General features: G+C 36.5%; 1 protein-coding gene across 1 annotated transcript in view; it reads right to left on the reverse strand.

Annotated features, from left to right (window-relative positions):
- PCSK1 (proprotein convertase subtilisin/kexin type 1) overlaps positions 1 to 17,797 on the reverse strand; it is a 123,344-nt gene that overhangs the window by 15,959 nt on the left and 89,588 nt on the right. Inside the window, exons 10-11 of the mRNA XM_053701505.1 lie at positions 9,861 to 10,094; positions 992 to 1,149 (exon numbers count right to left, since the gene is read on the reverse strand). Coding sequence (XP_053557480.1) covers positions 992 to 1,149; positions 9,861 to 10,094 — 392 coding nt within the window. The remainder of the gene's footprint in view (positions 1 to 991; positions 1,150 to 9,860; positions 10,095 to 17,797) is intronic.

The following is a 17,797-nucleotide window of genomic DNA, read 5'->3' on the forward strand; positions in this document are numbered from 1 at the left end:
CCTATCCTCTCTCTCTCTCCCCTCCTCTCTCTCTCTCTCCCCTCTCTCTCTCTCTCTCTCCTCCCCTCTCCTCTCTCTCTCTCTCTCTCCCCCCTCTCCTCTCTCTCGCTCTCTCTCTCCCCTCTCTCTCTCTCTCTCTCCCCCCTCTCCTCTCTCTCTCTCCCCCCTCTCCTCTCTCTCTCTCCCCCCCTCTCCTGTCTCTCTCTCCTCCCAACAGTGCCCGGCCACACCCCCTTCACACTCGGCCATGCCCCTTCATGACCATTCCCGTCCAACCACGCCCCCTTTGCATCAGCCACGCCCCCCACTCACGTCCGGCCACGCCCACTTCTGCTGCAGGCGGCAGATCAGCTAGGAGCAGGACTCAAAGGCCAGGTGTGTTTGTCCTTGTGATGTCTCTACTGCACATGACAGCTTCGGACAAACACACTTGGCCTTTAATATAATAGGATTTGTCTTACCGTGGACTGATGAACAGCAAGGCTTTTGGAGATACTTTTATAACCCTTTCCAGCTTTATGCAAGTCAACAATTCTTATTCGTAGGTCTTCTGAGAGCTCTTTTGTGCGAGGCATCATTCACATCAGGCAATGCTTCTTGTGAAAAGCAAACCCAGAACTGGTGTGTGTTTTTTATAGGGCAGGGCAGCTGTAACCAACACCCCTAATCTCATCTCATTGATTGGACTCCAGTTGGCTGACATCTCACTCCAATTAACTCTTGGAGATGTCATTAGTCTAGGGGTTCACATACTTTTTCCACCTGCATTGTGAATGTTTACATGGTGTGTTCAATAAAAACATGGCAACATTTAATTCTTTGTGTGTTATTAGTTTAAGCAGACTGTGATTATCTATTTTGTGACTTAGATGATGATCAGATCACATTTTATGACCAATTTGTGCAGAAATCCATATCATTCCAAAGGGTTCACATACTTTTTCTTGCAACTGTGTGCATGTGTTTATAAAATTGTGTTTCCCTGTTTTACCTGATGGTGAAGTAAGAGTTATATGGAGGTCTCCACGGCGGGTATATTCAATGGTTGTCTCCAGTTGCAAATGCTCAAGTGACATAACATAGTTATCTTGTCCTTTACATGATTTTGTTGGAATCTCTATTGTTATTTCTCCTTCTGATCTTATGAACCTAAAAATACAAGAAGCATGTTAGATGCTATGGATCATGATGTTTAAGAATATATGTATGATGATGTGTAGATATACATGCATGGTGATGTGTAAGTATATCTGTAATATGATGTGTATATACATGTATGATGATGTGTAGATATATATGTATCATGATGTGTAGATTTACATGTATCATGATGTGTAAGTTTATATGTATGATGATGTGTAAGTATATATGTATGATGATGTGTATATACATGTATGATGATGTGTAGATATATATATGTATCATGATGTGTAAGTATATATATTTATGATGATGTGTAAGTATATATGTATGATTATGTGTAAGTATATATGTATGATGATGTGTATATACATGTATGATGATGTGTAGTTATATATGTATGATGTGTAGATATACATGTATCATGATGTGTAAGTATATCTGTATGATGATGCGTAAGTATATAGGTATGATGATGTATACAGGTATGATGATGTGTAGATATACATATATGATGATGTGTAAGTATACATGTATTATGATGTATAATTATTCATGTATGACAATGTGTAGATATACATGAATGATGATGTGCAAGTATATATGCATTATGATGTGTAAGTTTATATGATGATGAGTAGCATGATGATGTGTAAGTATATATGTATCATAATTGATGTGTAGATATACATGTATGATGATGAGTAGATATATATTTATGATGATGTGTAAGTATATATGTATAATAATGTGTAAGTATATATGTATGAGGATATGTATGATGATGTGTAGATATGCATATATACACGTCTGGTGATATGTAAGTAAGTATTTATGATCATGTGTAGGTTTTATGTATAATGTGTAGATATACAGATATACATGTATGATGATGTGTAAGTATATATGTATGATGTGTAGATATACAGATATACATGTAAGATGATGATGATGTGTATATACATGTATGATGATGTGCAAGTACATATGTATGATGATATGTAAGTATATATTTATGATCATGTGTAGGTTTTATGTATAATGTGTAGATATACAGATATACATGTATGATGATGTGTAAGTATATATGTATGATGTGTAGATATACAGATATACATGTAAGATGATGTGTAAGTATATATGTATGATGTGTAGATATACAGATATACATGTAAGATGATGATGATGTGTATATACATGTATGATGATGTGCAAGTACATATGTATGATAATGTGTAGATTTACATGTATAATGATGTACAGATATGCATGTACTATAATGTGCACATTTACATGTATGATTTTGTGCAAGTATACAAGTATGATGACGTGTTTATTTACTTGTATGTAAAGATGTCCCCAGATGTTTTACGAGCCAAAGGGTTGAAACACAAAGGACTACACTAAGCTTACCAGAGCTTATGCTATTTCTTGTGAGTTTACTTTAGCAAAAGGGAAGCACTTATATGATTTCTTTAGAATTACATTTTAATCAGCAGGGCAGTTAAATCGCTACTAAAATCACTACTATGTGCATGTCACTGACGTTTAGAGAGTTAAATCACTGCATTAATTTGTCACTGAGAATATGGGGTTTAAATCCTTAAACTAAATGTACTACTGTAAATAAGCGATAGGCAGACCGCACTCCAGAATCCTGAGCTGAGGCCCCGGATGCACCAAAGATATGTATAGTCAACAGAAAGGAAGAGCACTCCACGGGACTCCCGTGGAGTGCTCTTCCTTTCTGTTGACTATATATATATATATATATATATATATATATATATATATATATATATATATATATATATATGGCAAATATTATATAACATTGTCAGTTGTGGTGGAGGGGCAGTCAATTTATATGTGTCTAATGGAGCATGAAACTATCATTTATTTTAGTGGTAAAATTGAAATAAAAACTTTGATATCATGAATAGTATTGCGTTAGAAGTAGACTTTTGTTGCGCAAGTTAAAAATAAACTGTTTTCACTTGACTCTAAGCAGACAAGCGCAAAAAAACGAACTTAGAATATTGTGTGCGAGTTAACTTATTCCCCCACAGAAGTCAATGGAGAAAAAAAAAAAGAGATAAAAAAACTAACACACCCGATTGCATTTTCTCATGTGCGCTAACCCGACATGAAAATATGAATTTTTCACATTCCAATGTTCTTTACATAGATATTTAATATTTTTACATATATATGATTGTATTTTGGTACAATATATTTTTTATACCTATATAAATAGGAATATCTATTTATAAATACTTAGAACATATTCTGTTATGTGCAGAACATCAGAATGTTAAATATTTACAGTAAATACACAGTATAACACCTTATAAAATATGAATATTACGTAAATATGATTTTACATGTTTTCATATACTTAACTGCAAAGGGCTCCAATGCACTTATAAATATATATCTATATATAATAATATACCATAAAAAGAAAGGACTAATGCAGTCCTTTCTTTTTATGGTATATTATTATAATATGTTGTGACTGCTTGTACAATCACTTTTGGTGATTTACACCAAATAGCCCACACAATGAGTGCCACCAACCCCCATTATTAGTTATATCTATATATATATGTATACATACGTACTATTTATGTGTTTATATGTGCAAATATGTCTGTAAATTCATATACACATATAAATACATAAATACACACGTACACACATAATATATATATATATATATATATATATATATATATATATATATATATACTGTGTGTATATATATATATATATATATATATATATACATATATATACATGTATATGTATGTATCTCAATGTTAAAGCCCTTTGCATGACTTTTTTATTTTTGACACCAGAGACCTCATCTCTGTGAGCCCTTATAACTTTTGCGTAGATTACGAGTTTTGCATTATGAGCTGTGCGGTGCTAACGTGCAGTTTATTGTCACCGCTCACTTACCTATAGCGCTGGTATTATGGGTTTTTACAAACCTGGCGTTAAAAGGCAAGAAGTGAGCGTAGAGCAAAATTTTGCTGCATACCTCACTCCAATACCAGCGCTGCTTAAGTCAGCGGTGAGCTGGTCGTACGTGCTCGTGTACGATTTCCCCATAGACATCAATGGGGAGAGCCGGCTGAGAAAAAGTCTAACACCTGCTATAAAGCAGCATAAATCTCAGTAACGCAGCCCCATTGATTCCTATGGGGAAACACATTTTATGTCTACACCTAACACTCTAACATGAACCCCGAGTCTAAACACCCCTAATCTTACACTTATTAACCCGTAATCTGCCGTCCCCCACATCGCCGACACCTACATTATACTTATTAACCCCTAATCTGTCACTCCGGACATCGCCGCCACCTACATTATACTTATGAACCCCTAATCTGCTGCCCCCAACATCGCCGACACCAATATTATATTTATTAATCCCTAAACCTAATTCTAACCCTAACACCCCCTAACTTAAATATAATTTAAAAAAATCTAAATACAATTACTATCATTACCTAAATTATTCCTATTTAAAACTAAATACTTACCTGTAAAATAAACCCTAAGCTAGCTACAATATAACTAATAGTTACATTGTATCTAGATTAGGGTTTATTTATATTTTACAGGCAAGTTTGTATTTATTTTAACTAGGTTGAATAGTTACTAAATAGTTATTAACTATTTAATAACTACCTATCTAAAATAAATACAAATTTACCTGTAAAATAAAACCTAACCTAAGTTACACTAACACCTAACACTACACTACAATTAAATAAATTACCTGCATTAAATACAATTAAATAAATTAAATTAAATTAGCTAAATCACAAAAAAGACACTAAATTGCAGAAAATAAAAAACAAATTACAAGATATTTAAACTAATTACACCAAATCTAATAGCCCTATCAAAATAAAAAATGCCCCCCAAAATAAAAAAAAAAACCTATCCTAAACTAAACTATCAATAGCCCTTAAAAGGGCCTTTTGCGGGGCATTGCCCCAAATAAATCAGCTCTTTTACCTGTAAAAAAAATACAAACAACCCCCCTAACAGTAAAACCCACCACCCACACAACCAACCCCCCAAATAAAAGCCTAACTAAAAAAACCTAAGCACCCCATTGCCCTAAAAAGGACATTTGGATGGGCATTGCCCTTAAAAGGGCATTTAGCTCCATTTCAGGCCCAAAGCCCTAACCTAAAAAATTAACCCACCCAATACACCCTTAAAAGAATCCTAACACTAACCCCCGAAGATTCACTTACCGGGAGAAGTCTTCATCCAAGCGGCAAGATGTTCTCAACGAAGCCGGCACAAGTGGTCCTCCAGATGGGCAGAAGTGGTCCTCCAGATGGGCAGAAGTCTTCATCCAAACGGCATCTTCTATCTTCATCCTTCCGGCGCGGAGGGGGTCCATCTTCAAGACATCCGACGCGGAGCATCCTCTTCTTCCAATGGACTAATGACAAATGAAGGTACCTTTAAATGACATCATCCAAGATGGCATCCCTTAGATTCCGATTGGCTGATAGAATTCTATCAGCCAATCACAATAAAGGTAGAAAAAATCCTATTGGCTGATTGGATCAGCCAATAGAATTGAGCTTGCATTCTATTGGCTGTTCCAATCAGTCAATGGAATGCAAGCTCAATCCTATTGGCTGATCCAATCAGCCAATAGGATTTTTTCTACTATAATTCCGATTGACTGATAGAATTCTATCAGCCAATCGGAATTTAAAGGACGCCATCTTGGATTACGTCATTTAAAGGTACCTTCATTCATCGTTAGTCCGTTGGAAGAAGAGGATGCTCCACGTCGGATGTCTTGAAGATGGACCCGCTCTACGCCGGAAGGATGAAGATTGAAGATGCCGTCTGAATGAAGGCTTCTGCCCATCTGGAGGACCACTTCTGCCGTCTGGAGGACCACTTCTGCCGGCTTCGTTGAGGACATCTTGCCGCTTGGATGAAGACTTCTCCCGGTAAGTGATTCTTCGGGGGTTAGTGTTAGGATTTTTTTAGGGGTGTATTAGGTGGGTTTATTTTTTAGGTTAGGGCTTTGGGCCTGCAATAGAGCTAAATGCCCTTTAAAGGGCAATGCCCTTCCAAATGCCCTTTTCAGGGCAATGGGGAGCTTAGGTTTTTTTAGTTAGGCTTTTATTTGGGGGGTTGGTTGTGTTAGTGGTGGGTTTTATTGTTGGGGGGGTTGTTTGTATTTTTTTTTACAGGTAAAAGAGCTGATTTATTTGGGGCAATGCCCTTTTAAGGGCTATTGATAGTTTAGTTTAAGCTAGGTTTTTTTTTTATTTTGGGGGGTCTTTTTTAATTTTGATAGGGCTATTAGATTAGGTGTAATTAGTTTAAATATCTTGTAATTTTTATTTTTATTTTTTAATTTAGTGTTTGTTTGTTGTTTGTGATTTAGCTAATTTAATTTATTTAATTGTATTTAATGTAGGTAATTTATTTAATTGTAGTGTAGTGTTAGGTGTTAGTGTAACTTAGGTTAGGTTTTATTTTACAGGTAAATTTGTATTTATTTTAGCTAGTTAGTTATTAAATAGTTAATAACTATTTAGTAACTATTTAGTAACTATTCTACCTAGTTAAAATAAATACAAACTTGCCTGTAAAATATAAATAAACCCTAAGCTAGATACAATGTAACTATTAGTTATATTGTAGCTAGCTTAGGGTTTATTTTACAGGTAAGTATTTAGTTTTAAATAGGAATAATTTAGTTAATGATAGTAATTTTATTTAGATTTATTTAAATTATATTTAAGTTAGGGGGTGTTAGGGTTAGACTTAGGTTTAAAGGGTTAATAAATTTAGAATAGTGGCGGCGACATTGGGGACGGCAGATTAGGGATTAATAAATGTAGTTAGGTGGCGGCGATGTTGGGGGCATCAGATTGCAGTTAATAAATATAATGTAGGTTGCAGCGATGTTAGGGGCGGCAGATTAGGGGTTAATAAGTATGATGTAGGTGGCAGTGATGTTAGGGGCGGCAGATTGGGGGTTAATATTATTTAACTAGTGTTTGCGAGGTGGGAGTGTGGCAGTTTAGGGGTTAATATGTTTATTATAGTGGCAGCGATGTCCGGAGCGGCAGATTAGGGGTTCAAATTTTTATTATAATGTTTGCGATGCGGGAGGGCCTCGGTTTAGGGGTTAATAGGTAGTTTATGGGTGTTTAGTGTACTTTTTAGCACTTTAGTTATGAGTTTTATGCTACGGCGTTGTAGTGTAAAACTCATAACTACTGACTTTAGAATGCGTTAAGAATCTTGGAGGTAGAGGGTGTACCGCTAACTTTTTGGCCTCCCAGGACAAACTCGTAATACCAGCGCTATGGAAGTCCCATAGAAAAAAGACTTTAACCTTACGTAAGTCGGTTTGCGGTAAGGCCAAAAAAGTGTGCGGGGCCCCTAAACCTGCAAGACTTGTAATACCAGCGGTAGTGAAAAAGCAGCGTTAGGACCTGTTAACGCTGTTTTTTCAGCTTACCGCAAAACTCATAATCTAGCCGATTATTTTTTTAATCATTTTTATTAGATAGTGTTATTATGAGTGTAACTTTACTTTGTAATGTATTTTCAATGTGTTTTGTGACACATTTTTGCTTCGTGAACCAGTTAACCAGAGCTCTGAAGTCGCAGTAATCATTGTAGCGTAAATCGTGATTGCGCTCAAGTGATCACATTTACTTTCATCTTGTAATACCAGCAGTAAGCCCAATGAGTGCAAACACCCACGATAAACCCCTTATCGATTGCCCGCAAACGTTTGTGCTCCACCCTAATTGTATCACTTACATGGCTCTGAGCTCTCGTTTATAACTTTTGATTGTTCAGTAGGTTTTCCCAAGAATGTCTGAAAAAACCTTTTCTCAGAACATAAAACATAAGATTATAACATTAAGAACATTAGCTCTTTCATCTAAATGAATATGTTCTCATATGATTAACTATAGCTAGGTGATATCTAAAAGAGTCTATCTAAATGAGTAAATATAGCTAAGTGATATCTGATTGAGTACTAGATCTATAAGATACATACTGTATAAAAATATAGGTACCCACTGTGAGGGGAAGTTAGGGGGTTGTGGACTGCCTAAGAGATACTCAATAAACTATTTGTGTTTCAGCAAAAAGGGGTCACTCACTGCTCTTAATATTTATAGTAATGATTATTTAACTCAGTGCTCTTTTATCGTGGCAGCTCAATACCCCCATTGCTCTGTGTGCGTTAGGAAAGGCAAGAATGAGTCATGCAATACTCTATGTTGGTCTGGGCATGGAGAATATAAGAAGCAATGAGAATATACACTGGGTGGAGTTGGAAAATGGTGGCAGAATTGTTGATGTCTAATGCATCACAAAATCTAAATACAACAATGACAGACTCCATAGAAGAAGTTTCAAATTAATGACGTTTAATTCAGAGAATTCTAGAAGTAGCACTAAGATTTATTAAGGCATTGTTGTGTGGGGAATGCATCATAAGTTATGGGTACATCATTCTGTATCACAGCATTTTAATTTGTAAAAAAAATGTTTGGTTTTTTTTCTAAATATTTTGTTTGTTTAGACTAGTGAGTCTTTTGATTTGCTTGAGAGGGAGAAGAAGAACACTTGCATTATGTGTTGGTTGGTTTCTATAGTCCACACCAGCATCTATAGAAAATGTGTTTGTCGTTTCTAAAGCCGTGGGAGGGACTCCCCACAGAGAAATCTGCAGTGCCTTTCAGCAGCTACTGAAACAAATACACCCGGGGAATCTGTATCATGTGATCCTAGCCGTTACAAACTTCTTCCCTTGATGGTGAAAGTAGTCATAACCTCTTGAACAACAACAAAAGTGAGTAAATACTTTTTTTTCACCTTAAAGATTGTACTACCATTATCAATAGGCTATGGACATGAATTTGTATACCTGACGACACTTTAGTGTTATTTTGTATATTTCTGTGTAGCCGAGCTTTAATGTCATGTTTCAAGTTCCCACTGTGGTACATAGTTTCATACAGGAGTAGCACTACAATATGTTCTTTACACCAAGTTTTCTACGTTTCTACTATTGATTTAATATACGGATATTGTTTCTAAAGTTTACTAAAACGCCAATCTACGAACAGCAAGAAACGTAAATATTTTAATACATTAAGACTATTAGTTAAAAAAAAAAGTTTTTTGATAATTGGTGGACTGGTAGCATTGTCAGTCTACTTTAATAAAGCACACAGACTATGGGGTAGATTTATCAAGCAGCGGATGCTGCTTTCTACGCCCATCATCTCTGGTCCACCAGAAATGGAAGTTAAGAAGCAGCTATCTTAGACCACCACCTTCTAGGTGGCGGACTGAAATCATTCCGATACTATACAATCGGGATGCTTGACACCCCTTGCTAGCGGCTGATTGGCCACTGGTGAGCTGAAAGCGGCATTGCACAAGCATTTTACCAGAAATGCTTGTGCAATGGTAAATCCCGACCAATGATTAACCTACCCATTAGACTCTTCCCTATGCATTTTTAGCAGCTGGCTACTTTATCACAACTAGTTTGCTAATAATTTATGGTTTTATGTTGATACTATAAACATTTATTAATTTGTTTAATAAAGGAGTGAATTGGTTTGGTTTGGTTGTAAATTGTATGTTTATAATGTTAATGTAGCTTAATTTAAATATGTTACCTTGGTGTGAAATTATCATCCATAACAATGCATTCTTTTTTTTCTGGAACTTCTTTCCATGTTTTAGGGTCAGCTAAGTCCACAAGAGCTTTAGCATTAAGAAGTCCAAATCCAAATCTGCTGTTGACCATTAATCCCGCTCCATTCTTCTTCCAACCCTTATTATTGGCCAGTGGGTCATACTCAGATGTAAAGACCACTAAGTGTTGCATATCCCTCCAGGTTAGATTTGGGCTAAATGGAAACAAACAATATGATTTTAAAAAGAACATTATCTATTTAATTGTTTTTGTATATTTTCAGAACAACCATATTTAACTTTGAATATATGTTTGCAATAAATTGCATAAGCACAAATGAGGAAATCACTGATCAGTCATATGTATATAAAGGTGCAACCTATTCCTACTCGTATTTGCCATATGTTAATGGAGAGATACAAAGGCTGCACATTTTCGTATCATTTACCTAATTGATTAAACCTGGCTGAAAGCCAAAGGTTTCAGCACATTTGTTAAAAATAATAAACGTTATTTGACGTTTGAATATTCAAACCTTAATTAATTTGTTGATTCCCATAGAGTTTAATGTAGGTATATAGACATCAAAAATTGAATGTTCAAATTTTACACTCAAAATAGTAAAATGCTACATTTGATATTCGTTATCTGAATTTTAACATTTGATATTCAAATATTCACACAATAGACACATTTAGATAGTAAAACCAATCACCTAGATTACGAGTCTTGCGTTAGCCTTAAAAAGCAGGGTTGAGAGGTCCCAACGCTGCTTTTTAACGCCCGCTGGTAGTACGAGTCTGGCAGGTACAGGTGTACCGCTCACTTTTTTTCCCGCAACTCGAACATACCGCAAATCCACTTACGTAAATTGCGTATCCTATCTTTTCAATGGGATTTTCCAGTTAACGCCAGTATAACGAGTCTTGGAAAAAGTGAGCGGTACAGCCTCTCCTGTCAAGACTGATACCGCATTTAAAAGTCAGGAGTTTTATGGATTAACGCTGTAACATAAAACTCTTAACTAAAGTGCTAAAAAGTACACTAACACCCGTAAACTACCTATTAACCCCTAAACCGAGCCCCCCCCCCACATCGCAAACACTATATTAAAAATTTGAACCCCTAATCTGCCTAACCGGACATCGCCACCACTTCAATAAATGTATTAACCCCTAAACTGCTGCACTCCTGCCTCGCAAACACTAGTTAAATATTATTAACTCCTAATCTGCTGTCCCCAACATCGCCGACACCTACCTACATTTATTAACCCCTAATCTGCCGACCCCAACGTCGCCGCCACTATATTAAATTTATTAACTCCAAAATCTTAGTCTAACCCTAACCCTAACACCCCCTAACTTAAATATTATTTAAATAAATCGAAATAAAATTACTACAATTAAATAAATTATTCCTATTTAAAACTAAATACTTACCTATAAAATAAACCCTAAAATAGCTACAATATAACTAATAGTTACATTTGTGTCTAGCTTAGGGCTCATTTTTATTTTACAGGCAAATTTGCATTTATTTTAACTAGGTCGAATAGTTATTAAATAGTTATTAACTATTTAATAGCTACCTAGTTAAAATAAAGACAAATATACCTGTTAAATAAAACCTAACCCAAGTTACAATTACACCTAACACTACACTATAATTAAATAAATTACCTAAATTAACTACAATTAATTACAATTAAATTAAATAAACTAAATTACGGAAAAAAACACTAAATTGCAGAAAATAATAAAATAATTACAAGTTTTTTAAACTAATTACACCTAATCTAATCCCCCTAATATAATAAAAAAAAAGTCCCCCAAAATAATAAAAATCCCTACCCTATACTAAATTACAAATAGCCCTTAAAAGGGCTTTTTGCCGGGCATTGCCCCAAAGTAATCAGCTCTTTTACCTGTAAAAAAAAATACAATACCCCCCCAACATTACAACCCACAACCCACCACCCACACACCCAATCCTACTCTAAAACCCACCCAATCCCCTCTTAATAAAACCTAACACTACCCCCTTGAAGATCACCCTACCTTGAGACATCTTCACCCAACCGGGCAGACGGACCGAAGTGTTCATCCTATCCGGGCAGAAGAGGTCCTCCAGACAGGCAGAAGTCTTCATCCAGGAGGCATCTTCTATCTTCATCCATCCGGAACGGAGTGGGTCCATCTTCAAAACATCTGACGAGGAGCATCCTCTTCTTTCGACAGCAACTGGAACATTGACGGGTCCTTTAAATGACGTCATCCAAGATGGCATCCCTTCAATTCCGATTGGCTGATAGAATTCTATCAGCCAATCGGAATTAAGGTAGAAAAAATCCTATTGGCTGATGCAATCAGCCAATAGGATTGAGCTTGCATTCAATTGGCTGTTCCAATTAGCCAATAGTATGCAAGCTCAATCCTATTGGCTGTTCTAATCAGCCAATAGGATTGAACTTCAATCCTATTGGTTGATTGGATCAGCCAATAGGATTTTTTTCTACCTTAATTCCAATTGGCTGATAGAATTGTATCAGCCAATCGAAATTGAAGGGACACCATCTTGGATGATGTCATTTAAAGGACACGTCGGATGTCTTGAAGATGGACCCGCTCTGCTCCGGATGGATGAAGATAGAAGATGCCGTCTGGATGAGGACTTCTGCCCGTCTGGAGGACCTCTTCTGCCTGCATAGGATGAAGACTTCAAACCGTCTGGAGGACCACTTCTGCCCAGTTGGGTGAAGACGTCTCAAGGTAGGGTGATCTTCAAGGGGGTAGTGTTAGGTTTTATTAAGGGGGGATTGGGTGGGTTTTAGAGTAGGGTTGGGTGTGTGGGTGGTGGGTTGTAATGTTGGGGGAGGATTGTCTTTTTTTTACAGGTAAAAGAGCTGATTACTTTGGGGCAATGCCCCGCAAAAAGCCCTTTTAAGGGCTATTTGTAATTTAGTATAGGGTAGGGATTTTTATTATTTTGGGGGGCTTTTTTATTTTATTAGGGGGATTAGATTAGGTGTAATTAGTTTAAAAAACTTGTAAATGTTTTATTATTTTCTGTAATTTAGTGTTTGTTTGTTTTTCGTAATTTAGTTTATTTAATTTAATTGTAATTATTTGTAGTTAATTTAGGTAATTTATTTAATTATAGTGTAGTGTTAGGTGTAATTGTAACCTAGGTTAGGATTTATTTTACAGGTATATTTGTATTTATTTTAACTAGGAAGTTATTAAATAGTTAATAACTATTTAATAACTATTGTACCTAGTTAAAATAAATACAAACTTGCCTGTGAAATAAAAATAAACCCTAAAATAGCTACAATGTAACTATTAGTTATATTGTAGCTATCTTATGGTTCATTTTATAGGTAAGTATTTAGTTTTAAATATGAATAATTTAATTAATAATAGTATTTTTATTTAGATGTATTTAAATTATATTTAAGCTAGGGGGGTTAGGGTTAGACTTAGGTTTAGGGGTTAATAACTTTATTATAGTGGCGGCGACATTGGGGGCAGCAGATTAGGGGTTAATAATTGTAGGTAGGTTGCAACGACATTGGGGCAGCAGAATAGGGCTTAATAACTATAATGTAGGTGTCGGCGATGTTGGGGGCGACAGATTAGGGGTTCATAAGTATAATGTAGGTGGCGGCGGTGTCCGGAGCGGCAGATTAGGGGTTAATAATATAATGTAAATTGCGGCGATGTAGGGGCGGCAGATTAGGGGTTAATAAGTGTAAGATTAGGGGTGTTTAGACTCGCGGTTCATGTTAGGGTGTTAGGTGTAGACATAACTTTTATTTCCCCATAGGAATCAATGGGGCTGCTTTAGGAGCTGACCGCTGCTTTTTTGCAGGTGTTAGACTTTTTTCAGCCGAATCAGCCCCATTGATTCCTATGGGGAAATCATGCACAAGCACGTTTTGCCAGCTTACCGCTATTGTAAGCAGCGCTGGTATTGAGGTGAGATGTGGAGCTAAATTCTGCTCTACGCTCACTTTTTTGCGGCTAACGCCGGGTTTCTAAAAACCTGTAATACCAGCGTTACTGTAGGTGAGTGGTAAGGAAAAACTGTGCGTTAGAACTGCACACCATTACCAACAAAAACTTGTAATCTAGCCGAAAGTTAGGTGGAATCTTCATAGAAAAAAAGGAGTCATGTTCTGTGAGAGGAGTATCACCAGTTGCCATGCTGCAATTTGATACCATCTTAAGATAATGATAAGAATTTACATTTAAGTTAAAATGTGTACACATAGATATTAAATGTCAAATTGAAAAATGATTTATCAACTTTAAAGGGACAGTCTACACCTTAGTCAACTTTAAGGGGGGTAGTTATCAACGTGTCAACTTTCCTGCCTTCGACGACCCAATACGCCCGCCTAAGCTCGCCTCACATCGCCGCCGCGGACCTGAAAAATTTCGCCTAAGTTATCAAATAAAGCTGTCAAAAAGCCGCGGGGCGATGAGCAGCGGACTGTGAGAGTTATCACTCATCCGATCTCGCTGATCTTCGGCTTTTTCCCAGCTTTATTGCTAGCCTGTCACTAAGCACCCACACTAAACTACACTGTTCTACCCCCTATACCGGCTCCCCCGGAGCCCCCCGCAACTAAATAAAGTTATTAGCCCCTAAACCGCCGCTCCTAGACCCTCCCGCAACTCTGATAAATTTATTAACCCCTAAACCGCCGCTCCTAGACCCTGCCGCAACTCTGATAAATGTATTAACCCCTAAACCGCAGCTCCCGGACACCGCTGCCACCTACATTATACCTATTAACCCCTAATCTGCCCCCCTACACCGTCGCCACCTATAATACATTTATTAACCCCTATCTTGCCCCCCACTACACCGCCGCCACTGTAATAAATTTATTAACCCCTAAACCTAAGTCTAACACTAACCCTAACACCCCCCTAACTTAAATATTAATTAAATAAATCTAAATAATATTTCTATTATGAACTAAATTAATCCTATTTAAAACTAAATACTTTCCTTTAAAATAAACCCTAATATACCTACAATATAAATAATAATTATATTGTAGCTATCTTAGGATTTATTTTTATTTTACAGGTAACTTTGTATTTATTTTAGCTAGTTAGAATAGTTATTAAATAGTTATTAACTATTTAATAACTACCTAGCTAAAAGAAATACAAAATTACCTGTAAAATAAATCCTAACCTAAGTTACAATTAAACCTAACACTACACTATCATTAAATAAATTAAATAAATTACCTACAAATAACTACAATTAAATACAATTACATAAAGTACAAAAAATAAAAAAAGCTAAGTTACAAAAAATAAAAAAAATAGGTTACAAACATTTTAAAAATATTACAACAATTTTAAGCTACTTACACCTAATCTAAGCCCCCTAATAAAATAACAAACCCCCCCAAAAATAAAAAAATGCCCTACCCTATTCTAAATTAAAAAAGTTCAAAGCTCTTTTACCATACCAGCCCTTAAAAGGGCCTTTTGTGGGGGCATGCCCCAAAGAATTCAGCTCTTTTGCCTGTAAAAGAAAAATACAACCCCCCCAACATTAAAACCCACCACCCACATACCCCTAATCTAACCCAAACCCCCCTTAAAAAAAACTTACACTAATCCCCTGAAGATCATCCTACCCTTAGTTGTTTTCACTCAGCCGAGCCACCGATGGAACTGAAGAGGAGACCCGGACCGGCAGAAGTGATCCTCCAAGCGGCGCTGAAGAAATATTCCATCCGATGAAGTGATCCTCCAAGCAGCGCTGAAAAAGTCTTCCATCCGGGCGATGTCATCTTCCAAGAGGCGCTGAAGAAGTCTTCTATCCGGGCGATGTCATCTTCCAAGCCGGGTCTTGAATCTTCATCCCGCCGACGCGGAACATCCTTCTTTACCGACGGACTACCGACGAATGAAGGCTCCTTTAAGGGACGTCATCCAAGATGGTGTCCCTTCAATGTTTCGATCAGCCAATAGAATGCAAGCTCAATCTGATTGGCTGATTGGATCAGCCAATCGGATTGAACTTGAATCTGATTGGCTGATTCAATCAGCCAATCAGATTTTTCCTACCTTAATTCCAATTGGCTGATAGAATCCTATCAGCCAATCGGAATTGAAGGGACGCCATCTTGGATGACGTCCCTTAAAGGAGCCTTCATTCGTCGGTAGTCCGTCGGTAAAGAAGGATGTTCCGCGTCGGCGGGATGAAGATTCAAGACCCGGCTTGGAAGATGACATCGCCCGGATAGAAGACTTCTTCAGCGCCTCTTGGAAGATGACATCGCCCGGATGGAAGACTTTTTCAGTGCCGCTTGGAGGATCACTTCATCGGATGGAAGATTTCTTCAGCGCCGCTTGGAGGATCACTTCTGCTGGTCCGGGTCTCCTCTTCAGTTCCATCGGTGGCTCGGCTGAGTGAAGACGACTAAAGGTAGGATGATCTTCAGGGGATTAGTGTTAGGTTTTTTTAAGGGGGGTTTGGGTTAGATTAGGGGTATGTGGGTGGTGGGTTTTAATGTTGGGGGGGTTGTATTATTCTTCTACAGGCAAAAGAGCTGAATTCTTTGGGGCACGCCCCCACAAAAGGCCCTTTTAAGGGCTGGTAAGGTAAAAGAGCTTTGAACTTTTTAAATTTAGAATAGGGTAGGGCATTTTTTTATTTTGGGGGGGTTGTTATTTTATTAGGGGGCTTAGATTAGGTGTAAGTAGCTTAAAATTGTTGTAATATTTTTAAAATGTTTGTAACCTATTTTTTTTATTTTTTGTAACTTAGCTTTTTTTATTTTTTGTACTTTAGTTAGTTTATGTAATTGTATTTAATTGTAGTTATTTGTAGGTAATTTATTTAATTTATTTAATGATAGTGTAGTGTTAGGTTTAATTGTAACTTAGGTTAGGATTTAATTTACAGGTGATTTTGTATTTCTTTTAGCTAGGTAGTTATTAAATAGTTAATAACTATTTAATAACTATTCTAACTAGCTAAAATAAATACAAAGTTACCTGTAAAATAAATATAAATCCTAAGATAGCTACAATATAATTATTATTTATATTGTAGCTATCTTAGGGTTTATTTTACAGGTAAGTATTTAGTTTTAAATAGGAATAATTTATTTAATGATAGTGTAGTGTTAGGTATAATTGTAACTTAGGTTAGTTTTTATTTTACAGGTACATTTCTCTTTATTTTAGCTAGGTAAGCTATTAAATAGTTAATAACTATTTAATAGCTATTGTACCTAGTTAAAATAAATTGAAATATGCCTGTAAAATAAAAATAAATCCTAAGATAGCTACAATATAATTATTATTTATATTGTAGCTATATTAGGGTTTATTTTAAAGGTAAGTATTTAGTTTTAAATAGGATTAATTTAGTTCATAATAGAAATATTATTTAGATTTATTTAATTAATATTTAAGTTAGGGGGGTGTTAGGGTTAGTGTTAGACTTAGGTTTAGGGGTTAATAAATTTATTACAGTGGCGGCGTTGTAGTGAGGGGCAGGATAGGGGTTAATAAATTTATTATAGGTGGCGACGGTGTAGGGGGGGCAGATTACGGGTTAATAAATTTAATATAGGTTGCGGCACGGTCAGGGAGCGGCGGTTTAAGGGTTAATACATATATTATAGTTGCGGTGGGCTCCGGGAGCGGCGGTTTAGGGGGTAATAAATGTATTTAGTTGCGGCGGTGTAGGGGGCACAGATTAGTGGTGTTTAGACTCGGGGTACATGTTAGGGTGTTAAGTGCAGACATCTCCCATAGAAATCAATGGGATGTCTGGCATTAGTGAACTTGTACTTTCACTATGGTCAGACTCCCATTGATTCCTATGGGATCCGCCGCCTCCAGGGTGGCGGATTGAAAACCAGGTACGCTG

The sequence above is a fragment of the Bombina bombina genome, chromosome 2, assembly GCF_027579735.1.
Source record: "Bombina bombina isolate aBomBom1 chromosome 2, aBomBom1.pri, whole genome shotgun sequence".
NCBI classification, from domain to species: domain Eukaryota; kingdom Metazoa; phylum Chordata; class Amphibia; order Anura; family Bombinatoridae; genus Bombina; species Bombina bombina.